Source organism: Ovis aries, chromosome 1, assembly GCF_016772045.2.
Source record: "Ovis aries strain OAR_USU_Benz2616 breed Rambouillet chromosome 1, ARS-UI_Ramb_v3.0, whole genome shotgun sequence".
Taxonomy (NCBI): domain Eukaryota; kingdom Metazoa; phylum Chordata; class Mammalia; order Artiodactyla; family Bovidae; genus Ovis; species Ovis aries.
In genome coordinates, this window is record NC_056054.1 from 275147398 (window position 1) to 275174852 (window position 27455).

The window sequence follows — 27455 nt, forward strand, 5'->3', positions numbered from 1 at the left end:
TTGATACTGCATTAGGGCTTGTGGGAAACACAGTAATGAGCAAGAGATGTGTTCTGGCCTCTGCAAACTCGGGCGCGAGAGGAGTGAGGCATTAAGCTTCACAGCAGATGTGAGAGGAGCCTTCACCAGCACAGGCAGGGCAGCCGGCTTTCAAGGAGTGGAGGCGGAAATGAAAGATTTTCAGCAAGCAGCAGCATTTCTGATGAGTCTTCAAGAGGGACTGGGCTTGGAGGAAATGAGGAATAAAGATGTTTTAGGAGGCAGGGACCCAGTGAACAAAGGAGTACAATCGGAAAAGCCGGGAACCAGGGCAAAGAGCCCGCAGCTGGGCGAGGAGTGGAGAGCAGATCTGGGCTGGGCTGGAGTCTTCCCGCCCCCTCATCTCCTTCAGAGACGGTGCTCTGGGGGCTGGGCCCGACCCCACCCTGCCGGGGACCCCAGCAGCAGCGGGGCCTGCCCACTGCAGCCCTCAGCGCTCCCGGTTTGGAGAAAGGGGGACAGGAAGGGCCCGAGGGCAGGGTCCGCGGAGCCCACGGGGATGAGACCAACCCCACCGGCAGGGGCGGGCTACACACGGCGGCCAGCAGACGGGAGAGAGCCCGCTGCCCGTGGATGGTCAGCAAGGGGCGGGCGGGAAGGGATCGGAGAGGCTGAGGAAGCAGAGTGCAGAGGCCTCGGTGTCCTGCGGAAGCCGTGGTCACACCAGGGCCACACACACACAGACACACACACAGACACACACAGGCACACACAGACACACACAGAGACACAGATACACAGACACACAGACACACACAGAGACACAGATACACACAGAGACACATACACAGACACACACAGACACACAGAGACACAGATACACAGAGACACACAGACAGACACAGGCACACACAGAGACACATACACAGACACACACAGACACACAGAGATACAGACACACAGAGACACACACAGAGACAGGCACACACGGAGATACACACAGAGACACAGACACACAGAGACACAGATACACAGAGACACACATAGAGACAGGCACACACAGAGATACACACAGAGACACAGATACACACACACAGACACAGGCACACACAGAGACACACACACACAGACACAGGCACACACAGACACACACAGAGATACACACAGAGACACAGATACACAGACAGACACAGGCACACACACATACACACAGACACAGGCAAACAGGCACACACAGACACATACACATACACAAAGACACACACAGACACAACACACAGACACACACAGACATATACACAGACATACAGAGATACCACAGAGACACACACAGACACCACAGAGACACATAGACACACAGAGAGACACATAGACACACATACAGACACACACAGAGACAGACACACACAGACATAGCTGTGGTTACACCAGGGCAACACACAGACACACACACACAGACACACACACAGACAGCTGTGGTTATACCAGGGCCACACACACACACACACACATAGACATAGCTGTGGTTACACCAGGGCAACACACACACACACACACACACACACACACACACAGAGCTGTGGTTACACCAGGGCCACACACACACACACAGAGCCAGACACAGCTGTGGCGACACACATAGCTGTGGCTACACCAGGGCCACACACACACACAGAGACACAGCTGTGGCTACACCAGGGCGACACACACACACACACACAGTGCGATGGCGTGTTGGCCAGCGTGCCCTACGTCTGCAGAGGAGGGCCCACGGGAGAACCGCCGGGGGCACTGCGGCTGCTCAGCAGCCCTGCACCGTGTGCACCTCACAAGCACAGACAGTCCCTGGGCCCTGCCCCACAGCCCAGCTTGCTGAGCTGGTTTCCTGGGGACGATTGGGAATAATAATAACCCCTAACTCAGCGCATGCTTGGGGACTGAATTATACGAGACGTTCCAGATGAGGTGCTTTGCACATGGTAAACGCTCGATAACTGTTCCTTTCGCTGTCTCTAGATTATTAACATAGTCCTATACAGTTATTCCAAGGAATTACAGACACCTGTGTGAGCAGTGACAGGCAAGTCCTCACCCTGGTGATGGCAACACGCACGTGCATATTCCCAATGCTGACCACCCAGTGAGAGGGGACTCGGGCGACTGGTGGCACACTGATGCACAGAGCATCGTGCAACTTAAAACTGCACGTTCACATGGGAGAGCGCTTAACAATAACGCATATACTGATGGGTTTTCTCCAAACGGCAGCATTGCAGGTCACTTTTTCCTGGATTTTGTACAATGAAATCAGATTATGTTTTTGTAATAAATCAAAATATTATTTAAATAATGTAATAAAGAAATAAGAAAAAAGTAAAAGGTGATTACCAAGATATATTACTATTTTTAAATTACCAAAATGTATTTCAAGTCAAACTCTAAGCAACACTACAGTCTAAACAAGTCTGTTCTCCAAACAATACTAAGTGGTGAGAATGAGTTAAATGAATAACCTGTGAAAAGGTTAACGGTTACAGTGTTTGGTCTGATGTCTGCGGTACAACCTCAGAGCGGCAGTTTCAGGGTGGTGGTGTTTCTCTCTGCACGTAAAGTGGGAGCATCATGGCTGTCTGCAAAGAATGGGACTCTTAAAGATGCTTAAAACAATAAAGACGGTTATCAAATTCCCAGTAAACAAAATGGCTCCTGTTTTCAAACAGGATGTAAACAAACACGGTAAATGTGAATGAAAAAGAAATTCCACTTAGAAATTTAGGACTGAAACTCAAAACTTAAGGTACTCAGTAAATCGTATCATTTCAGTGCTGGAATTTCCTTTAGAGATAACTCATTTCAACCCTTGTTTTATAAATAAAGGCTGATATGGCTAGGTGGCTAGCTAGGAGCAGAACGCACACAAGCAGACACTTTTGTTTCTCCACCACTGAAGCGGTGCTGTGTCCCAGCACTGAGACGCACAGCACCTGTGGACACCAGGTAAAAAGGCAGCCCGCAGAATGGGAGAGGATGCTTGCTGACCATGTGTCTGATAAGGGGCGAATATAGAATACACAGAGAACGCTTAGAACTCAACAGCAAGGGAAAGAAACAAAAACTCAACTTGCTTAAGAAATGTAGGAAGGACTTGGACATTTTTCCTAGGAAGATATAGAAACAGCTCACAAGTACATGAAAAGATATTCAGCATTACTAAACACTAAGGAAATGCAAGTTGAAACAATGACATACCATCTCATAACTATCAGGATGGCTACTATCCAAAAATCTGATAATAACAACTGTTGGTGTGGATGTAGAAAAATTGGAACCCTGGTACACTGTTAGTAGGAATATAAGGAAAAGAGTATGCTCAGTTCAGTTCAGTTGCTCAGTCGTGCCCACCTCTTCGAGACCCCATGAATTGCAGCACGCCAGGCCTCCCTGTCCATCACCAACTCCCAGAGTTTACCCAAACTCATGTCCATTGAGTCGGTGATGCCATCCAGCCATCTCATCCTCTGTCGTCCCCTTCTCCTCCTGCCCCCAATCCCTCCCTCATTTGGGTCTTTTCAAATGAGTCAGCTCTTCGCATCAGACACCCAAAGTACTGGAGTTTCAGCTTCAACATCAGTCCTTCCAATGCACACCCAGGTCCGATCTCCTTTAGAATGGACTGGTTGGATCTCCTTGCAGTCCAAGGGACTCTCAAGAGTCTTCTCCAACACCACAGTTCACAAGCATCAATTCTCTCAGCTTTCAGCTTTCTTTATAGTCCAATTCTCACATCCATACTTGACTATTGGAAAAACCATAGCCTTGACTAGATGGACCTTTGTTGGCAAAGTAATGTCTCTGCTTTGAATATGCTGTCTAGCTTGGTCATAATTTTCCTTCCAAGTAGTAAGTGTCTTTTAATTTCATGGCTGCAATCACCATCTGCAGTGATTTGGAGCCCCCCAAAATAAAGTCTGACACTGTTTCCCCACCTATTTGCCATGAAGTGATGGGACTGGATGCCATGATCTTCATTTTCTGAATGTTGAGCTTTAGGCCAACTTTAACACTCTCTTCTTTCACTTTCATCAAGAGGCTCTTTAGTTCCTCTTCACTTTCTGCCATAAGGGTGGTGTCATCTGCATATCTGAGGTTATTGATATTTCTCCTGGCAATCTTGATTCCAGCTTGTGTTTCTTCCAGGCCAGCGTTTCTCATGATGTACTCTGCATATAAGTTAAATAAGCAGAGTGGCAATATACAGCCTTGATGGACTCCTTTCCCAATTTGGAACCAGTCTGTTGTTCTGTCCAGTTCTAACTGCTGCTAGTTGACCTGCATACAGATTCCTCAGGAGGCAGGTAAGGTGGTCTGGTATTCCCGTCTCTTTAAGAATTTTCCAAAGTTTGTTGTGATCCACACAGTCAAAGGCTTTGGCGTAGTCAATAAAGCAGAAATAGATGTTGCTTTCTGAAATTCTCTTGCTTTTTCAATGGTCCAACAGATACTGTCAATTTGGTCTCTGGTTCCTCTGCCTTTTCTAAATCCAGCTTGAACATCTGGAAGTTCACAGTTCACATACTGTTGAAGCCTGGCTTGGAGAATTTTGAGCATTACTTTGCTAGCGTGTGAGACGAATACAATTGTGCGGTAGTTTAAACATTCTTTGGCATTGCCTTTCTTTGGAACTGGAATGAAAACTGACCTTTTCCAGTCCTGTGGCCGCTGCTTAGTTTTCCATATTTGCTGGCATATTGAGTACAGCACTTTCACAGCATCATCTTTTAGGATTTGAAATAGCTCAACTGGAATTCCATCACCTCCACTAGCTTTGTTTGCAGTGATGCTTTCTAAGGCCCACTTGACTTCACATTCCAGGATGTCTGGCTCTAGGTGAATGATCACACCATCGTGATTATCTGGGTTGTGAAGATTTTTTCTGCATAGTTCTGTGTATTCTTGTCACCTCTTAATATCTTCTGCTTCTGTTAGGTCTGTACCATTTCTGTCCTTTATTGAGCCCATCTTTGTATGAAATGTTCCCTTGGTATCTTTAATTTTCTTGAAGAGATCTCTAGTCTTTCCCATTCTATTGTTTTCCTCTATTTCTTTGCACTGATCACTGAGAAAGACTTCTTATCTCTCCTTGCTATTTTTTGGAACTCTGCATTCAAATGGGTATATCTTTGCTTTCTCCTTTGCCTTTAGCTTACCTTCTTTTCTCACCTATTTGTAAGACCTCCTTGGACAACCATTTTGCCTTTTTGCATTTCTTTTTGTTGGGGATGGTCTTGATCCCTGTCTCCTGTACAGTGCCATGAACTTCTGCCCATAGTTCATCAGGCACTCTATCATATCTTGTCCCTTAAATCTATTTTTCACTTCCACTGTATAGTCATAAAGGATTTTATTTAGGTCATACCTGAATGGTCTAGTGGTTTTCCCCACTTTCTTCAATTTAAGTCTGAATTTGGCAATATGGAGTTCATGATCTGAGCCACAGGCAGCTCCCAGGCTTGTTTTTGCTGACTGTATAGAGCTTCTCCATCTTTGGCTGCAAAGAATATAATCAATCTGATTTCAGTGTTGACCATCTGGTGATGCCCATGTGCAGAGTCTTCTCTTGTGTTGTTGGAAGAGGGTGTTTGCTATGACCACTGTGTTCTCTTGGCAAAACTCTATTAGCCTTTGCCCTGCTTCATTCTGTACTCCAAGGCCAAATTTGCCTGTTACTCCAGGTGTTTCTTGACTTCCTACTTTTGCATTCTAGTCCCCTATAATGAAAAGGACATCTTTTTGGGGTGTTAGTTCTAGAAGGTCTTGTAGGTCTTCATAGAACTGTTCAACTTCAGCTTCTTCAGCATTACTGGTCAGGGCATAGACTTGGATTACCATGATATTGAATGGTTTGTCTTGGAAACGAACAGAGATCATTCTGTTGATTTTGAGACTGCATTCAAGTAGTGCATTTCAGACTCTTTTGTTGACTATGATGGCTACTGCATTTCTTCTAAGGGATTCCTGCCCACAGTAGTAGATGTAGTGGTCATCTGAGTTAAATCCACTCATTCCAGTCCATTTTAGTTCACTGATTCCTAAAATATTGATGCTCCTTCTTGCCATCTCCTGTTTGACCACTTCCCATTCGCCTTGATTCATGGACCTAACTTTCCAGGTTCCTATGCAATATTGCTCTTTACAGCATCGGGCCTTGCTTCTGTCACTAGTATAAATGTTACTCAAAAAGTAAAAATGGAATTACAGAATGATCCAGCAATCCCACTTCTGAGTATATACCTACCCCAAATAGTTGAAAGCAGTTAAAAAAAAAAATCTGTACAGTTATGTTCACTGGAGCATTATTCATAATAGCTAAAGTGTAAAAACAACCCAGGTGTCCACCGACACATGGATGGGTAAGCAAAACATGCTGTACACACAATGGAATATTATTCAGCCTTAAAAAGGAAGAAAATTCTGACATATGCTACAACATGGGCAAACCTTGAGAATATTATGCTCAGTGAAATAAGTCACAAAAATACAAACACTGAATCGTATTTGCACAGAGTAGCATTTACATGAGGTACTTAGAGGGGTCAGAATCATTAAGACCTAAAGACGAATGGTAGTTGAGAGAAAGTTACTACTGTTTAATGGGTACAGAGTTTTAAGTTTGCAGGGTAAGAAGAGTGATGCAGGCAGACACACTGTATCATGAAGGAACTTAATGCCACTGAATGAGACACTTAACAATGATGCAGGCGGCAAATTTTACGTTGTGCCTATTTTACCAAAATAAAGAAGGGAAGACGTGCTCCTTATAAAGTTGAGTCACCTGCCGTAAAACAAGCCAGGAGAGGCAGAAACCAGGTGCCTGCCAGCCAGGCTCTCTGGTCACGCTGCCTCAGCTGCTCCCCAACAGGGACCATCCCAACCCGCCGCCACAGCAGCCCAGGAACAGCCGCGGGCAGGTCACCTGGAGAAGGGAGGGAGACGCTCACGTTTCTACGCAGACAGCTTCTCTTCCGAACTGCCACGTGCCTTTCAGCAGTTCCCTCTAACTGACCAAGTGCATATCAAATCTACACTCACTTCACTGGTCCACATGTGAAAGTGTTCCAAGTCAGGTGTGGGCAGGTTAAAATAAGTGACTCCAATCACGTGCTTGCCACGGGTGGGACACAGGGGATACAGATTACAGATATTTGACAAGTAAAACAGGCGGAGCTCACTAAATGAGGAGAAAGAAGTTTCCCCTTATCCCACTGCCTCTCATAATTTTTATTGAGGAAGTAAAAGAAGATCTTAGTTTCTCATCTGATTTTAGCCTTCTGGCTCTGATGAGGCAGAAGTTACCCATTGTCCCGTCATGCCCAGTAGCTTTCTTTGCAGATGGGATTTCAACACAGCCTCTCTATGCCTCGGTTCTCTCATCTGAGAAATGGCCGATAATTCTAGCACCAACCTCAGAGCGTCTGCTGAGGATTACAGGCGCTAATTCGAGCCAAACGGCCACAAAGCAGAGCACACGCTTGGAGGGCACGTCCCCATCACCCACCAGAAGAACATGCTCACACTAGGGCGTATCTGAAGCTGGCTTTATCTACAGAAAATCTCATTTTTCTGATTTGGTATTCCGTCAATCTTAGACACACTCTTTTCAGCATTTAATAGGCATGAAAGTCACCTGGAGAAGTCTCTTTAGCAGGTCTGACTGGGGTCTGAGCCTCAGTACTTCTGACAAGCTTCCGAGGTGACTACACAGCTGGGCTGGGACCACACTCCGAATGGCGGGGATTTAGGTATACTCCTGAACACAGCTTCCAGCGCCTCTGGGAAGGTCGTGAATCGCTTCACTACGTCCCTGCTCTATGTTTTAACCAATGGCTGCATGGTTAGATGCCCACTTGGTGAAAGTCCAAGGGACTCTTCTCAGCGTGTGCGGGATGGGGGGGAGAAGCATGGTGACAGCCTCCCAGGACAGCTTTCCCAGCTCCCTCAGCCAGTTCTTCCAGAGCAGCCTCACTGTCCTGTTCAGAATTAATCCTTACGCTGTTAGGGACCAACTCATTCTACTGTACACACAAACACCTATTTTAAAGCCAAATGTGAGATAATTTTGTTGGGTTATGTATGTTCTTCCCTTTAACTCTTGATAGACAGAGGCTGTGTATGAGTATCAGAGAATAAAGGATGCTTTTCAAACACAAATGTAATAGAAAGAAAACGGTTCTCTGTGTTCATAATCTATGGTGTTTAAATTCATCCCAGAGTTTCTGAAGATATTTTAATAATCATAAGTAATGTGATTGAATTATTAAATGATATGATTATTAATAATATGATTAAGTAGTATTAAATTATTCAATACGCTGAGCTTTCAGAAATATGCTTTTTGCCTATTACCACTTCAACATCGTGAGCTACTTTAGTCTAACTCTGCGCTTCTGGAGGTTGATTCCAAAAACAATAGTGTAAACAGAAAAAATAAGAATGACAGAAAACTGGATCATGTATCATAAATTCTAAAGTAGACTGAAAAAACTTACATTCCTGAAACAAAAATATTAGACATTAAAATAAAATCTTTAACTAGGGCAACCTCACATAGATTAAAACACAAGACTAAAACCATACTTGCATAGTTACAAACCTTAGTATTTTCAAAAATCCTGTTAATGCTCTTTTAAATAATCATATGTGTATGGTGGGTCTTAGGCATTTCCTAGCCTTTAAAAATTCAAAAGGTAGAAAAAACGTTAGGCACAGTTGTTAAGGCAACTGCCTGTTTTCTGAACATTTAAACTGGGGGAAGATCTCCCCCAAGAGGGAGTGTACTTAGCAGGCTAATTAAGGGGCATTTGTGGGGACAAGTCCCCATCTTTCGGCCACTGAGGCCATCACCTTCATGCTGGGTCTTTATAATTAGGAACCTGACCAATCTTTTGTAAACCGGAATGGTTCTCTCCTCCACCATGCCAATCAGCACAGATGTTAGTTCATTTATTGAGGGTTTTCCCCTCTTCTCTTAAACGTGATCAAACCAACTGACGCAAGCACGAAGCCAGCACCGGACCTCCAGCGGGGCTTCTCAGAGCTGCTGGCCGGTATCCCCATCTGCGCGCCTCCCCTGCTGTGCGGAAGGAGGCGTCCGCACAATGGCTGACCCAGACCGGAGGGCCACGGCCAAGCCTGCTTCTCTACAGCGAAGCCAACTGACCCGTGAGGATGCAACGTGCCCTGTTCTCTGGGCTCACTGACCCCGTATGTTCCATTAGGGACAAACAAAAAGCGTGTCCCACGGAAATACCAGCTGAGGATCAAGCATGCTTAAATACTTGAAGTCACAACTGTTAAAAGGAAAGCAAGTGTTGGAATGGCTTTGATTAACACAAACGTTACCAATTCTGAGACTTCTGGAATAAAAAAAAAGAGATGGAATAATTGTCTAAATTACTGGTTTATTCACACACCTATCACACTTTAAAATATTCTGTCCATAAAGCTAACTTGTAAAACTCCCATTTCTCACTGTGTACCAACAGCTCTTGATAGTTTCCAGATTTCAGGTTGATGAATGCCACTGGGCAAGAGGTGACTTTTTTCCTTCCTAAAGATTTTTTCTTTTTTTGAAGTGGACCATCTCTAAAGTTTTTATTGGTTACAACATCATTTCTGTTTTATGTTTTGGTATTCTGGTCGCGAGGCGTGTGGGGTCTCAGCTCCCGGAGCAGGAACTGAACCTGTGCCCCTGCACAGGGAAGTCCCAGTGAGGTGACTTTTCAGGCTTCAGCAAAGGCCCAAAGGAAGTCTAAAGCACCTGAATCCCTGCACTGCACAAAAAGTCCTCAACACCCTTCACTCAACAGCCTTCCTAGACACTTACCAAGTGCCAGACACAGTATCTGTTACAGTGTTACTGTTACAGACACAATTAATGCGAAGGCTGAGTCTTACATTATTAACTAAATTCAAGCAGCTCTCCAACAGCGAAAGCAAAGGAAGCATCCGCAGATAACCCTGGATATACCTGTCTTCCGAGGTTAGGGGATGACTCTGGACTCTTGAGCTTCAGTAGGCCCACAGCGGCCTCCTGAAGTGCCTACAGCTTCAGGAGGGCGGTGGGAAGGCTCTGTGAGACAGAGGTGCTTGGGCAAAGACTGGCAGGAACTCCAGGACGCCTGTGCCCGTGTGAATCATTCCTGTCAGAAGAGCAGGTACAGAAGAGCAGCCCAGGCTGGGTGAGACGGGGCTCAGAGCGAAGCGCCTGGACGGTTGCACGTCCCTCGAAGGCCGAGGCTCGGAGCGGAGCTTGAGCCAAGGCTGCGCAGGGTGAGGGTGTGAGGGTCCTGCAGGCGCACTCCCAGATGGATCCCGGGGAAGGAGCCCCCCAGAACTCTGAGCGGGATGCAGACACGGAGTCAACACTTGGGGTGAGAAAACTGGGGTTAGAGACACCAGGGGTGGTGGCTACAAAAGAGTGGATATGTGTGTGTGTGTAACCGGGACACTTTGCTGCATACCTAAAACAACCTTATAAATCAACCGTTCCCCAATAAACTGAAAAAAATGGACTTACTCTAACAGTTCTCATCAGCAGTATACTGTCACTGAGCAGAGCACTGAGAACAAAAAATTCATACGGGAAGTGTAACCTTTTCGTATTTTCCTTTCCTCAACCCAACCCAACTCAGAAGCTGCCCAGCACACCCAGAGTAGAGACAGTGCTGTTAAGATGTGTGTACTGAAGATGTGAGTTTGTTCCAGTGAGACTGGTGGATGAGGGCACATGGGGCAGCGCGTGAATCCCAGGTTTGCTCGTGCAGGGCTGCACCCACTCACAGCGTGAACACAGAGAACAGTGTGAAGCTGGACCCAGACACCCAGGAGGACAGGGTGTACACAGGCATGAAGCTGGACCCAGACACCCAGGGAGACAGGGTGTACACATGCATGAAGCTGGACCCAGACACCCAGGAGGACAGGGTGTACACATGCACGAACCTGGACCCAGACACCCAGGAGGACAGGGTGTACACATGCACGAACCTGGACCCAGATACCCAGGGAGACAGGGTGTACACATGCACGAACCTGGACCCAGACACCCAGGGAGACAGGGTGTACACATGCATGAAGATGGACCCAGACATCCAGGGAGACAGGGTGTACACATGCACGAACCTGGACGCAGACACCCAGGAAGACAGAGTGTACACAGGCATGAAGCTGGACCCAGACACCCAGGAGGACAGGGTGTACACACGCACACACTTCACATGTCTGTCAGTGACCCCGGTTCACAGCCTGTGTGATGAGCAGCACATGTAACCCTAATGTGTCAGGTTCCAGAACTCTCCTTCCATCCCTTCATCATAACGCAGGAGCTGTGACCTCTCTGCGCTCACTTCCCAGCCAAGCTGCAGGTGCCGTGCAGGTGAAGGGCCCTATTTATTGCACTGCTCGTTTCATAACCGTTTTAACACGTGTGAGATCAGCTGGGTCCCCGCTGCAGGGTCACTGATGACCTTTCTGAGTGCTGCCCCCCAAGCCCGCTTTCCCCATGGGTCCAGGGATTTGCAACGATGCTGCATGGCGTGGTGTTTCGGGGGAACACACAAACTGCCTCTGACAAAACGGTCACGAACATTCCTGTTCCTTTGAAGATGAACACACTCATGACGATCAAACTGATTTCTGCTCTCACAGAAGCAGCCGCCTGCAGGGCAGCTCTGGTCTGGAGACCAGGGCGCCAATGGCAGCCTGAATGGACTCTGGCTCCTGGCGGGGGTGGGCGCTGGTGCTCCCCCCTTCACTGCAGGCCTTTCCCACGGGGGCCTTGCAGCCAGAAGCCTCCTGGAAGGGGAGGCCAACCTGAGCCGGGGCCGCGGAAGACATGGCCTCTCTCCTCTCCCTGCTTCTGCATGGAAGATGGGCCTACTCTGAGCAAGGCAGCACAAAGGGTGGCGGGAACCCGGACCCGGGAAGGCGTCGATGAGTTTCGACATCATCTGCCCCAAACCTCGCCTGCATATCTGAACAACCCTGGAAGCTTTCAGCAATTACCAGGATCCAAGCCCCACAGGGGAGATTCTGATTCAGTACTTCTGATCCTGGTGCTTTCTAAGCTCTCCAGGTAATTCCAAGTGTAGCCAAGGAATGAGGAGTTCTTTGGACTTACTTGAGCTAATAACCTGTTTCTATTTGGATCAGTTTGAGTCAGGATTTCCATTATATTCAACTGAAAGCATCCTAAATAACGACACCTTCACTGGAATGAAATGCAAAACCCTGCCCTGAAACAGTCTTTACATTTATCAGTCCATTTCAGAAATTTAAATCTCAGTTCCTAGCAAAAAGAATTAGGCCTGCTCATTTATTTGGGGGCGGGGGGGAAGAATCTTGTACTGACCCAACCTTCAACCCTAATTTGGAGACTTTCATCAAGGATATCAAAAAAGGAGTCCAGTCATTATAGAGCCTACGGATGGGCGACTCTGACTACAGATACTGAGAGAAATTCAACATCCATTCACCCTGGGGGGCAAAGAGCTATTAATAGTCTAGCTGGATGATACTAAAGTTTGCTGTCTAGAGATGAATTTAAGACGTCTATAAATGTTAGCATTATTATCTAGTGGTTCCTTGCTGGTTTCATTCTTTTTTCTTCAACTTCATTTTCCGAAGCACTGCTCTTCATGTTTCACAGAGAATGTATCTTGACATGACGATGGATGGCTAAGATGCGTGTGGAGTATGCAGACATGCTCCAGCCCCAGAGGCCGTCCAGTCTAGACTGAGTGTCTCCTGAGGGGAAGCGATGTCCCAGTTCATTCTGGACTGACTGGGCAAGACTGCGTGCTGGGGCCTTGGCCAGGTTCTGGACTGTGTGGTGGTGGGTGTGTGTGTGGGATGCAGGGCAGGTTAATGGTATCAGTTACCAGCTCTTTCCACTGCCTGGTTAGTGGAATCCTTGAGGTAAGTGAGGGCACCCGTGAAGGAACCCAGGCATGCACTGCAAGCTTTCACAGCCTTGTTGACAGTTCTGTCCTCGCTGTGGATGGCCTCCAAGAGGGCCTCCCGGAGGGGAGGCCTGACAGAGGGATCACCTGTCAGCCATCCTAGATGCTAGTCTGAGAGCCTGCACTGTCGCAGGGAAAAGGCATTGTCAGAATGGGCTTATTTAGTAAGAGAACCTCAAGCTCACCTTCCGTCACGAGCACACCAAAATCACAGCTAACTGCTGAGCTATCATCAATAAAAAGACTGGAACCTACCAAAAAAGATATTCTTCATCCAAAGACATAAAGAAGAAATCAAAACAAGATGGCAGGAGGGGGCACTCGAGATACAACCAAGCCTGCATCAGCCGGGCAGGCGACCCAGACCTGGGAGGAGGTGAGACTGCAGCAGCTCTCCCCCAGGAGTGAGTGTGTGGAGTCCCAGGCCGGGCCCCAGCCTGCGGACCAGCGTCCGGAGGAGGTGCCCCCAGAGCCCTTGGCTCTGCGGGGCAGAGGGGCTTGAAGGCAAGAGCTCCGTAGGGTTGGGGAAGCAGACTCCACTCTTGGAGGGTGCCCACGGAGATCCCAGACCCGAGCAGCGAACTCATAAGGGCCTGGGGCAGACCTGGCTGCTCGTCTTGGGGGGTTGCTGGGGGAGGGGGCGGGGGCTGGCAGCAGCTGTGACTTCACTGGGGACAGACAAGCCAGGGGCAGATGCATTGGGGAGTATTCACTCTCACGCACTCCTGTTGGAGGCTGACGTCTCGCTCAGGTGGCTAGCACCAAGGGCTGGCCTCGGCCTGCAGCCTGTGGGTTCCAGGGCCAGGACCCCTGAGGCCAAATGGCCACCAGGGCAGGGACATGGCCCGGCCCTTCAGCAGACAGGCTGCCTGCCTAAGTCTCCCCTAAACACAGCGGGCCTTGCCCACCAGAAGGCTGGGACCCGGCTCCACCCATCGTGGGCAGGCACTGGTCCCTCCCCAGGAAGCCTGCAGGAAGCTCTAGACCAGCCTCGCCTACCAGGGGGCAGACTCCAGAGGAAGGAAACCATGGTCCGCAGCACGCAGACCCAGTCCACCAGCGCAGGCCAGACACTCCCCCGCGACCAGCTGGCCCTGGGCCTCAGCAGATGAACGGAGGGAGCGTGGCTGGGACACAGGGCATCCCCGACAGACGGCCACTGCCCCGGGGCTGGGGGGTTAACCGCCGCCTGCAGACGTAACCATGCCAGTGTCAACCGGCACAGAATCACACAAAGGGAAACTGACACAAAACGAGGTGGAAGGAATGTGTTCTAGGTGAAGGAGCAAGACACAGCGAGTCTTAGAGCAGAGCAGCACGAACGTTAATGGTGGAAACACAGTTGGGAAATACGCCCAAGGAAGCCGGGACTCAGTCTAGACCAGGAACAGACGGTGGGGGGGGGGGGGAAGACCGCCCTTTCTGTAACTAGTCTTCCAGTTGAAATATGTTTCTTCATTCTTTTCTCTCCGTTTCCAACAGAGCCCATAAAGTTTTAGAATTTAATGGAAAGCTAGTTTGTTCATGGCTTATTTTCATCATGCTTTCAGAGACTGCTCTTCAAGTTTCTACCAACTGACCTAAGTAACTTTGGAAAATGCTATTTGACTAGAAATGATAAGGCTATAGACAGAACTGTATTAAGTTGGTGACAGTTCCCAGGGAAAAGAGGGCTGGGTTTGCCATCATCTTAAAAAACCAGGAAGTGTGGGAACTCAGTTATATTATCTTCTGGTGATCCATGTGGTCGAGGCTTTTTAAATCCTTCAGCCACACTGTAATGCCCTGACTGAGAATGGTCTTCGTGGTTGCTCTTTTCCACATATTTAAAGTTTGCTCATGACCAATTGTACTTCACAAGCAAACACCTCAGATGAAGGTCAAGCATATATGAGCAAATTTTATTAATCGAATCAAAGTTATGACAAAGTAATCAGATGCATTTGTAATGTCAGACATGCTTATGAAGAGGCTTCATAAAGCATGAACAGTGACCCCTCTGTGGAAGATCATGTTTATTATTATTTTTATGGTCAAATGAGTTTTGTTTTTCTTCCCTCACCTTATTAGTTACTGTGTCAATACTAGCAAGTTTTCCCGACCCATCTGTATTTTTTATCATCAATGCCACAGAATGGAAAGATGCTGAGTTTTCCAACACTGATAACCTTCTATTGAGGGCCTTTACTAACCCACACTATGAGTGGTGCTGTGCTGAGCAGCTCAGTCGTGTCTGACTCTGTGCGACCCCGTGGACTACAGCCTCCAGGCTCCTCTGTCCATGGGAGGCTCCAGGCAATAATACTGGAGTATTACTCCAGTAATGACCCCTCCAGGGGATCTTCCCAACCCAGGGTTCGAACCCAGGTCTCCCACATTGCAGACAGGTTCTTTACCATCTGAGCCACCAGGGAAGCCCAAGAATACAGGAGTGGGTAATCTATCTCTCCTCCAAGGGATCTTCTTGACCCAGGAATTGAACCGGGGTCTCCTGTACGTCAGGCAGACTCTTTACCAGCTGAGCTACCAGGGACACCGTTTCTAACCTAAAACATGCTTTAAACTTAACCAGGAAGAAAGTCGCCTCCTTTGGGTACAGGACTTGGGGAGTAGATACTCCCTCTGGGCTCAGGCTGCCGCTGGGTGGGTGAGCCGCCCCCGCCCTCAGCAGGGCTCCGGAAGCGGCACCTGGGCTGCATGGGTGACACCGTCTCTGCTCTTCCCTCCCCTGCGAGAGGCACGGGCTCCCTGGTGCCCACCCCAGTCACGAATGCCTGACACGTGGGCACCTGGGAGCAGAAGACTCGGGGGGAGACAGCAGGGCTCAGGAAGAGGCGTCCAGCCTCTGACTGAGCCTCTGGGCACAGCAGCTCTGACGTGGTGGTGCTGCTCACGCGGCTCAGGCGTGTCCGACGCTCTGCGACCCCATGGACTGCAGCACGCCAGGCCTCCCTGTCCATCGCCAACTCCCGGAGCTTACTCAAACTCATGTCCATCGAGTCGGTGATGCCATCCAACCATCTCATCCTCTGTCGACCCCTTCTCCTCCTGCTGCCAATCTTTCCCAGCATCAGGGTCTTTTCCAATGAGTCAGCTCTTTGCTGACTCACGAGGAATAACCAAAAAGGTGTGCCTTGCCCTGAAGGTTTCACGGCAAGGGGAAGGCCACCTGACAGCTCCCCGCTTTGCTCAGCAGGCCTAGAACCACTGCGACAGGAACACAGCCATCCCTTCTGGAGGGAGAGCCCAGGGGATGACAAGTGCAGCTTCCTGGGAAAGGTAAACCGCGGTGTCTCCAGTGAAAGATGAGACGCTAGGGGCGGGAGACTCGGGCTGGCAGTCAGGGTGGAGCGATGGCCGCCCGGGAGCCCCTCAGTTCAGCTCTGGCCCAGGACCGCAAGAAGCCCTTACTTTCCTCCACGCCACACACAGGTGGACTGCAGGGCAGTTCCTGCTTCTCCTCCTGTTCCTGCACCCAAGGCAACGTGGCATTAAAAGATGAGATCAACGCCCCGTTTCAAGGAAGGTCATCACAAGGAAGCAAATGTTGTCAACGACACACTTAACAGGATAATTCAAACCCACAGGAATTTCTGGCCAGGGATTCTAAATATCTCTAACTGCTTCACTGGAGCTCTCCCCAAACCATCGTCTTCGCCTCCGGGGCAGTGATCAGCATCCTGGTCTTGATGGGGATTATGAGGCTGAAGACAAATGAAGGCAGAAGAAGGCCCAGCATGCGGGGATGAGTGTCTCATCTGTCCCCAGAGGGCGGCCTCTTTAAAGCCTTCAAAAGGGCATGAAGTCAAGGCTCAGCATTCTGCTCCCTGTGGTTCTGTTTTCAGAGGCTCCTCAGAGTTTTTGGTTAAAAATAAATTTATTGATGCACAAAGAAGTGAAAAGTTGGTTATAAAACCTGTTCAACAAAAGTAAAACTTACACTGCCAGCGTCTAGACTGTCGACAACAGAGGGCTCTTCAGGACGCTTCCTCCGAGGCCCACGCTTCTTTGCAGTGATCTTCTGTGGACTGGGTAAGGCAAAAAGATGGAAGACAGGGGAGGGGACACTCCTCCAAAGACGCATGATCCATTTTCCCCGACCCTGAGCTTGCAACATGAACACGCTTTATATAGCACCAAGTGACAAGCGAAAGACGGGTCCAATACATGAGCTCGTTTTGGCTTTAAATTAAGATTCTATTCTGAGACTTAAAAGAAGCTAGAAAAACTGATGTTTAAGTTCATTTCAATAAACTACCTTAAATGGGAATGTATTTTAAATAGGATTGTACTTTAATCCATTTATCATTGGTATTACTGATTAAATAATGAGAGATTACAATGACATATTAATTGAAAAAAACCCGATAATTAAATACACTCTAGATGCCAGTTTTCAATTCCATCCAGAAAACCATAAAAAAATCCATGATGATCAGTACTGTCCACATAATGCACCTTCTTGGGAAGATAGATATATTATACTCACTGACTGAAGAGCAAATCAGGTAACTAGGAAAATTCTGACTACTGGGAGGGCCACTGCTCAATCTGTCTTCCAATTACCAGTCCAACTCAGGCTGCCTAAAATCCCACAATTAAAACACCATGAGAAACGCTGGACTGGAAGAAACACAAGCTGGAATCAAGATTGCCGGGAGAAATATCAATGACCTCAGATATGCAGATGACACCACCCTTATGGCAGAAAGTGAAGAGGAACTAAAAAGCCTCTTGAAGAAAGTGAAAGAGAAGAGTGAAAAAGTTGGTTTAAGCTCAACATTCAGAAAACGAAGATCATGGCATCCGGTCCCATCACTTCATGGGAAATAGATGGGCAAACAGCAGAAACAGTGTCAGGCTTTATTTTGGGGGCTCAAAAATCACTGCAGATGGTGACTGCAGCCATGAAATTAAAAGACGGTTACTCCTTGGAAGGAAAGTTATGACTAACCTAGATAGCATATTGAAAAGCAGAGATATTACTTTGCCGACTAAGGTCCGTCTAGTCAAGCCTATGGTTTTTCCTGTGGTCATGTATGGATGTGAGAGTTGGACTGTGAAGAAGGCTGAGCGCTGAAGAATTGATGCTTTTGAACTGTGGTGTTGGAGAAGACTCTTCAGAGTCCCTTGGAGTCCAAGGAGATCCAACCAGTCCATTCTGAAGGAGATCAGCCCTGGGATTTCTTTGGAAGGAATGATGCTAAAGCTGAAACTCCAGTATGCTGGCCACCTCATGAGAAGAGTTGACTCATTGGAAAAGCCTCTGATGCTGGGAGGGATTAGGGGCAGGAGGAGAAGGGGACGACAGAGGATGAGATGGCTGGATGGCATCACTGACTCGATGGACGTGAGTCTGAGTGAACTCTGGGAGTTGGTGATGGACAGGGAGGCCTGGCGTACTGCGATTCATGGGGTCGCAAAGAGTTGGATACGACTGAGTGACTGAACTGAACTGAACTGAACAGACCACTGAGACGACAGCTGGCAGTGCTTTAGGGAAGGAGTTGATAAACCATTTTGGCAATTAATACTTCAGGGATAATGGATTCATCAAAAGTGTCTGGACACCTTTCTCCACCGCCTCTCCACACTGTCCGGGACTCCTCTAACCCTTTCCCCGTTGCTGGGTCAGGAGTGGGTTAGGGAGCGGCAGCACATATACACAATGGAGTATGACTGAGCCGTTGAAAAGGATGAAATAGTGCCATTTGCAGCAACATGGGTGGGCCTGGAGTGGGTCAGCCAGACAGAGAAGGAGTGTCATATGACATCCCTCATACGTGGAATCTAAAAGGAAATGATACAAACAAACTTACTCAGAAAACAGATTCGGACTCACAGGGAGCGAACTTACGGCTGGGGGGACGGGATAGTTAGGGGGTGCGGGAAGGGCACGTGCACATGCCTACGTCCCTGCTGGATAGCCACAGGTCCTCCTGCACAGCACATGGGACCCTGCTCAGGGCAGCCTGGGGAAGAGGGGGCATGCATACGTAAGGCTGAACCCCTTCCCTGGTCATCTGAAATTATCACAAAACTGCTAATCAGCTATACCCCAATACAAAACAAAGGTTTAAAAAGACCAAAACCAGAGTGGGCCCAGGGTTGACTTCTGGCCAGCCACTGAGGCGGGAGGGAGAGCCCGCTGGGGAGCTTGCAAGCAGACTTCTCCGGAGACGATGCGTGAGTGAGGCTCAGGGATGCCAGGGTAGCTGGCAGGTTCGGCGGCAGTGACGGGGGCAGACGGGGGACCAGCCGATCCACCGAGGGGGCAGCGCGGGGAGCTGCAGACACCAGGACCGTGCCCTCCAACACCAGACCTGCCTCTCTGGAGACTCTTGCTATCTGAGACTACGAGCAACAGATTTCTGCATCTGAGACAGCACTTCCTCTCCTGTTTACCAAAAGCCACTTGGCACAGTCCCAACCACCTTACACTGTCAGAGGAGGTGAGGAGGAGAAAGCAGCTCTGCACACACCGCCGCCTGCCTGTCCATCGCACCCCCAGCCCCTTCTCTCCCCAGAGGTCACGGGGTCTGCACGCAGGGGAAGAAGAAATGGGCGGCTGCGGTTCAAGTCTAATCTCTCACGTGAAGCTGGTCTAGACCAACAAAGCCCGTGGTGGTCTGCCTTCTGAGCCCGTCTTCCGAGCCCGTCTTCCATGCTGTCTTCACTGTTCCACGGTACTGATGCACCTAAGGCCTCTCTCACTGATGAGTCTCTTTTTTATTTACTTTAATTATGGTCTCTAGCGTGTTCTCCCCTCTCCAGCTTCTCTGTAAGCACCTTCAGTGAGACTGCTCTCTTATATCTGTCATACGGGTATACCTTAAATTTCAACTTCTAGAACACGACCGGGATAGATCAGTGATACTCAAGGTACCTGCACTTCTGGAAGTATGAGCCTGCTTTCAAATCTGTTTTCATTCATTTGACACTTTTTGTTATTTTGCTGTGATAAAGATGAGATCAATGAAAATCATCAAAATAAACTCTATTAGGATGACAGCAGTATATGTTCGAACTGCTGCAGGGTGATGGTGGGTGCGCGTGGGGCTCACAAAGACACAGGGTGGTGTCCCCAGGGGTGCGGTTAGCCTGCAGGCAGTGGATAGCTCATTACACACCCTGTTTTTATGCAGGACCTTTCAGCTCAGATAATTTTGATTTCCTGTGGTTTAGAGAGGACTCTGAACCATTTATCAGTTTAGATCTTTGGAGACTGGTGTGCAGTTATTACAAACCACAGCAAAATGTCCTGCAGTTCATTTGGAATTTAGAAAAGATCATTTAATTGGCTAATGTGCTTAAATATTAGAACTTATTCACCCACACAAATCCATTTTAGAGTCTTTCTTATATTCTCTATTCTTTAACCTCAGCCAAGATATTCTTGGAAAACGACTTGGCAACAATCATAGAACATGACTAATGGTGCAAAGACAAGTAAAAATTTATTTAGCAGTCGGATGAATGACCAACTAAAATAGATTTCTAGAAAACTGAGTACTGGATGTCATTTATATTACTGCACAAAATAAAGCATGAAAACTTTAGCATCAAAACTGCCAACTTCCTCAAGACTAAAAAATCAGAGCTTTTTTAGTCTTGAGGAAAAATTATATCACTTGGATAGAATTGTGACCTACAGACTTCCAGGAAGCAAAGCAGAGGGAAAATCATTTCCATGAATAAACACCAACCTTCAGAATATACTACTACTGATAGAGAAGTAAGGTCAATTCTTAAACTTCTTACTGGTTGGTGCACATTTCAGAAAAGTACTATAATAATGTCTTTTATAAATAAATGGCAAAAAGCTTAACTTGTTACCTCTCTATAGACTTGGCTGAGTTCTGTGTTCTTTCATTATGCAACCAGATCAGAGGCATTAACAGGAGTGCACTTAAAGAAGGCAGCCTATGGACTACGAAACGTCTATAAGACATAAAAAGGCAGTAATGAGAGGAAATAAGTTCTATGACCTAATACATGATTCTTGTTAAAAATACATCACACTTATATTGATGATGAAGAAAAACCGATTCTCGATGATTAGATCACAAACATTATAAGCAGATTTCACCACCCTAGGCTGATAGCTACCACTAGATCATCTTTGTTTTAATGCCTGTTTTCAACTGCTATTTCAGCCTTTTGTTAGCTGACAGTAATTTATCAACCCTGGGACGCTTTAAGAGATCAACTGAGTCTTGAAATCTGAAAGGCATCATACAGTTTATGGCACCAGGGACCCAAAGCAACAGATGTCTTTGCTTCAATTTCTGGCCACTTGCTGTGAGAGAAACTGGTGGTGATGATGATGTTACTGAAAAATTATTCTGAACTTTTCTAAGGACATGGAATATCCCTGCATCACACCAAATGGGGCTGGAAATGAAAGCAATGGATGGGAGGCGTCTCATCACAGCTCCAGTGTCCCTGGGACCACTCTGGTGGCAGCACTTGGTCCCCCCGGGAGATCGAGTCTCAGCTCTGGACCTGAACGTGTCCAGCCGTGCTCGGGCCAGGAGAAGCGACAGTCTCGGCTCACTGTGCCAGGAGGCAAGATGAGGAAGGGCTCGCAACCACAGGCCTGCCGCTGCCGTCCCCAGCTCCCAGGACAGAGTGGGCCGTGGGGCGGACGGACCACACCGGGCAGGCCTAGCTGGTGCCTATGGTGGGCACACCTGGACCAGAGAGCTCGGACCACAGCCATTATTCCCTAAAACTGTAGTCTTTTACTTGGAAAACGATGGGCTTTCTCTTGAAAATGTGTCCACCCCACACAAGTTAAGAAAGACATTAAATTCTGAATAATAAAGGAGGCACTCTGTTTCTGGGTTCACAGCAGATCTCTGCAGAGCCAGACGTACTCCGTCTCTATTTTTGTCAACTTCTCAGTTTTAAGTTACAGCCGCACCATAAAGGAAACGTCATTAATTGGTGTTGCAGCCTAACCCATATGCCACCAGAAGAGGACGGAACGCAGAGCCAACATGTCTCCATATGCCTCCTCACTTCTGAGTCCTCACCCCCGCTCTTCAGAGACATGCTCTTTGTGCAGGCAGACAGCTCCTCTTCTAATCTATTATGCCAAAATATTCTATTTTTGTTGTAATTTTTAGTTATCATTTTTAATCTAAGCTACATATGTAACACTTTGAAGACTCAAATGGCTCTACAAGGCTTGTTATGAAAAATAGTTCACACAGCCCCACCCTCCACTTCCTGCTCTCCACGAGCAGCCACTTTCAATTCTTTTCACTGTTTTTTTTTTTTCCCCCTCACTTTTATAGCTCTAGCTTATGTTGCCACATCCTGATTTTTCTAGAGAGGACTACTCACTGATTTCCAAGATGGAAGATGAAGACGCAGCTCTGACCACCACTGCCCCCTCCTCCCCAGGCAAAGGCTCCCACCCACCTTCTCATGGGACGTGACCGTGATGAACTGTCAACACCTACATGACAGGGTGCATATAAGCTCCTGGCCTGGCTGAGTGACAGGATTCATCAATACCGTTCGTCTTTCCTGTACCCTCTTGGTTTTCCTTTGGAGTTACCATTGTCCTGGATTTCAATGGTTTCATTTTTATAAAGTGGCCACTAATTCAAACTTAAAACCCACCTTTAGCTGCGCAAATCTCTAAACTTGTTCAAGCGTACTAGTCATTCCTCCAACTCCATCTTTTTAGGGAAAACTTTCCGGAACTTTTTGACTTGCTCCAATCCAGGCTGGCGGCTGCTCTTTGGATCGGCTGCCCAGTGTGCTCCACGAGCTCCAAGGATTTCCTACATCGCCCTTCTGAAGAGTCCTGTCAGACCCTCTGCCCCTGGCTCCCGAGTGTCTCTGTCCCTGGTGCCTGTCAGACACGCTACCCCTGGTTCTCGAGTTTCTCTGTCCTTGGTGCCTGTCAGACATGCTACCCCTGGTTCTCGACTGTTCTCAGTCCCTGGTGCCTGTCAGACGCTCTGTGTCTGGTTCTCGAGTTTCTCTGTCCTTGGTGCCTGTCAGACATGCTACCCCTGGTTCTCGAGCGTTCTCAGTCCCCAGTGCCTGTTAGACGCTCTGCCCTGGTTCTCGAGTGCTCTCAGTCCCTGGTGCCTGTCAGACGCTCTGTCCCTGGCTCTCGACTGTGCTCTGTCCTTGGTGCCTGTTAGACCCTCTGCCCTGGTTCTCAAGTGCTCTCTGTCCTTGGTGCCTGTCAGACGCTCTGCCCCTGCTCCCGAGTGCTCTCTGTCCTTGGCATCTGTCCTCCTTTTCGTGGGGCATGTCCTCCAGGGGATTCTGAGAATGGGTGCACAGGAATACATGTGTTTGAACCTCTTGTCTGAAAGTCGCTGCATTTTACCCTCACAGTTAATTAGCTTGGTGGGGGACTGATTCTAGGTTGGAAGTAACTTCCTCTCAGAACTTTGATGGAATTCCTCCACTGCCTTACTTCTGGTGTTGCCATGCAAAATCTGTAGCTATTTTAACTCCTGATCCGTTGTTGGAAATCTTTTTTCCCCCCGATTCTGTGTGTCTGTGGGATATCTCTTTGTCCCCAGAGTTCCGGTTGCTCTATAGTGGGACTAATGGTGACCTCCTCCAGGATGACTCAGGCCGCGCGCCGCGCCTCCCAGGACGGCGGCTGCGGAGCCCCTGTGCCTGCGGCAGGGCCGCCGCTGGCCACGCCTCCGCTGGGGACCCCTCTCACTCGCAGGCGGGCCTGCCTCAGGCTCCTGAGGCTCCCACAGCTCCTCTCCTGGGTCCGGGCGCGCACAAGGTTCTGTTTGTGCCCTCTGGCAGCTATGGGGTTTTCTTTCATTTATAAGGTAATGCTCAAAATTCTTTAAACTAGGCTTCATAGTACATGAACCAAGAATTTTCTGATGTACAAGCTAGATTTAGAAAGGCAGAGGAATGAGAGATCAAATTGCTAACATCTGCTGGAACACAGAAAAAGTAAGGGAATTCCAGAAAAACATCTACTTCTGCCTTCACTGACTATGCTAATTAAAGCCTTTGAGTGTGTGGATCAAAACAAACTGTGGGAAATTTTTAAAGAGATGGGAATACCAGACCACCTTACCTGTCTCCTGAGAAACCTGTATGCCGGGCAAGAAGCAAGAGTTAGAACCAGACATGGAAAAACAGACTGGTTCAGAATCAGGAAAGGAGTACGTCAAGGCTGATATTGTCACCCTGCTCATTTAACTTATATGCAGAAGAGCACATCATGACAAATACCAGGCTGGATGAAGCACAAGCTGGAATCGAGATTGCCAGGAGAAATATGAATAATCTCAGATATGCAGATGACACCACCCTTACGGCAGAAAGCAAAGAGGAACTAAAGAGCTTCTTGATGAAGGTGAATCAGGAGAGTGAAAAAGCTGGCTTAAAACTCAACATTCTAAAAATGAAGATCATGGCATCTGGTCCCATCACTTCATGGAAAATAGATGGTGAAACAGTGATAGACTTTACTTTTTGGGCTCCAAAATCACTGCAGATGGGGACTGCAGCCATGAAATTAAAAGACACTTGCTCCTTGGAAGAAAAGTTATGATCAACCTAGACAGCATATTAAAAACCAGAGACATTACTTTGCTGACAAAGGTCTGCATAGTCAAAGCTATGGTTTTCCAGTGTTCGTGTATGGGTATGAGAGCAGGACCATAAAGGCAGCTGAATGCAGAAGAATTGATTCTTTTCAACTGTGGTATTGTAGAAAACTCTTGAGAGTCCCTTGGAGAGTAAGGAGAACCAAGCAGTCAATCCTAAAGGAGATCAACCCTGAATATTCACTGGAAAGGCTGATGCTAAAGTTGAAGCTTCAATACTCTGGCCATCTGATGAGAAGAGCCAACTCAGCAGAAAAGACCCTGATGCTGGGCAAGATTGAAGACAGGAGAATAAGGGGATGACAGAGGATGAGATGGCTGGGTGGCATCACTGATTCGATGGACATGAGTTTGAGTAAACTCCGGGAGTTGGTGATGGACAGGGAAGCCTGGAATGCTGCGGTTCATGGGGTCAGACACAACTGAGTGACTGAACCATAGCATGTCTTCAGCTCCACGTCCATCCTGCTCCTAAGTTCCCACTGCTCCTGAGCTTCTAGAGGGTTTACCATCTCACTCAAGTTGCTTCTTGGTTTTTCCCTACTGCTGCCTTAGCGTTCAGCTTTCTCAGGCTGCTGCACTGGCTTCCACTTAACATCTGCTTTCCAAGTAACAAAATCTTGCTGCTGTTGCTTTCTATCCTGTTTTTTATTCCTGGAGGGCTTATCTCTAATGACTTTAACGGTCTTGGAGTGGAGTTTAGGAGGGAGCAGAGCTAACTGCTTGCTTTAAAGCTGCCACCGTCAAATGAAAGCTCCACGCTGCTCCTGCGCATATGAGAGAAGCACCCCAAGTGAGTATGCGGTGACGTCGCCCCTTCAGAGCACAAAGGATGCTGTTCAAACTGCAGATGAGGCGGCCGAGGCCCCAGGACGCTGCATGTCCTGCAGTCACACAGAGAGACACCACGCTGTTACCGTGCCTATGAGCCATGAATAATTATCCCTCAGACGTTTTACAGCCCCCCATCTCAGCAGCCTTACTCTGCCGTCTCAGCACCCTTTCAGCCACATCCAGACCCCTTTCTGTAAGGCCTCACATTTACATCCTCTTCCAGTGGGCAGTGGAATTCTTCATATTAGGATACCATGTTGAATTAGCTATAAAATGTGATAAATATTTTAGTTCTTGTGAAGGTGACTTAAAATTTTTTAGAAACCAGATTTTTTTTTTAGGTAGTTGATAGGTACTAGCTATATGCTTTTGAGTAATGTATACAAATGGCATTGGTGGCTATCAATGCAACATAAACAGCTTGGTCTGTTTAAAGTATCTTATTCTATGGTTTGTTACAGTGATAATCGTTACATTTTAGAAGACAACACAGGCTTTGGCAAAAAAGAACAGAATGAAAATTTAGGATTCATCTTAGTTTAAATTGATACTACGTCACCTTGTCCCCAACCCAGTATAATACAGACGACAACCTTAAAATATTACTAAATTATAATAATCAAAATATTTTTTGATGAAATATTTCATTTTAGTCCATAATGATTTTAAGAACTTTATAAAACTAGGCATTAAAAGAGGCTTTCACAAATGAGGCATTTTAGAGGAAAATGAAGAATAAAAAGAAAACTGTCCTTAAAATACTTACAGATTCTTTCCGGCCCATAGTTTTGCTGTGTGAGCGTGATCGGGAGATGTTGCTGAAAAAGGAATCCTTCTTAGCAGCAGATGAAGGTGGGGAGCCAGTGAACTCTCTCCCTCCAGGCAAACTCTCAATGCTCGGGGAGGAACTGATGTTTTTAGAACTTTGTCCTAGAAGAAAAATTCAGTAGCAATAATGAAACACCAGACACTTTCACTGCTACTGAGTTTACTGCTTTTAATAAATGATCAATAATATGATACTTCTTTATGTACACCATCAACATAATGACTCCATGGAGTATTAAGATGCATGCTTTTTTATGTATCAGAATAGCTGTCCATTTTTTAAAACGATGAAGAAGTGCTAGAGTTTTCTATAAATTATTTATACTACAATGGTCTAAGTGTGTACATGTATTAAAAAAATGAAAAAAAAATCCAATTTCAGAAATCATGGATTAAATAACTGGACTCTCCCTTACTAATGTTATCACCCTTAATAATAGAAAGTGAAAGTCAAAGTCACTCAGTTGTGTCTGACTCTTTTCGACCCCATGGACTATACAGTCCATGGAATTCTCCAGGTCAGAACACTGGAGTGGATAGCCTTTCCCTTCTCCAGGGCATCTTCCCAACCCAGGGACTGAACCCAGGTCTCCCGCATTGCAGGCGGATTCTTTACCAGCTGAGCCACCAGGGAAGTCCAAGAATACTGGAGTGGGTAGCCTAGCCTTTCTCCAGTGGATCGTGGGTCTCCTGCTTTGCAGAGGGATTCTTTACCAACTGAGTTATCAGGGAAGCCCTTCTATTATTAAGCCCTTCTTAATAATAAGAAGCCAGAAACAATTATGTGGTGATTATATTATTAATAAATTGAAAAAATAAATCCTCCACTGGTTTTTCTAAAAAGCCTCTTTCATTTTCATTGATTGCAAAACAGGGACACTGCTACCCCCAGCCCCAGGGAGAAGCATCTGGAGAGGGGCAGAGTGTGGGCTCACATGGCCGTCCACGTCCAGACTGGTCCCTGCGTCGCAGCGCAGCATCGGTGACTCCTGCAGGGCCTTCCCCACAGGCTCCGGGGCAGTGAGGCTCCCAGACAGGAGCACGGGCCCAGGAAGTCCTGCTGGGTGCGGAGGACAGGTGCAGCCAGAGCCACGCCGGGCTCGCGGACCCCATGGGGACGCCTCCGGAAGGCTGTGATGGGGACGGAGGGCCTGGCACGGTGCCCGGCGAGCACGCCCTC

General features: G+C 47.6%; 1 protein-coding gene across 28 annotated transcripts in view; it reads right to left on the reverse strand.

The window, feature by feature from the left end:
• TBC1D5 (TBC1 domain family member 5) overlaps nucleotides 1-27455 on the reverse strand; it is a 593124-nt gene that overhangs the window by 22855 nt on the left and 542814 nt on the right. For 27 of the 28 annotated variants that reach the window (XM_060396753.1, XM_060396793.1, XM_060396747.1 and 24 more), the window contains one exon: nucleotides 26214-26377. In XM_060396753.1, coding sequence (XP_060252736.1) covers nucleotides 26214-26377 — 164 coding nt within the window. Of the gene's footprint in view, nucleotides 1-20834; nucleotides 20940-26213; nucleotides 26378-27455 lie in introns of all 28 variants that reach the window. The other variant, XR_009595889.1, reaches the window with a different exon arrangement.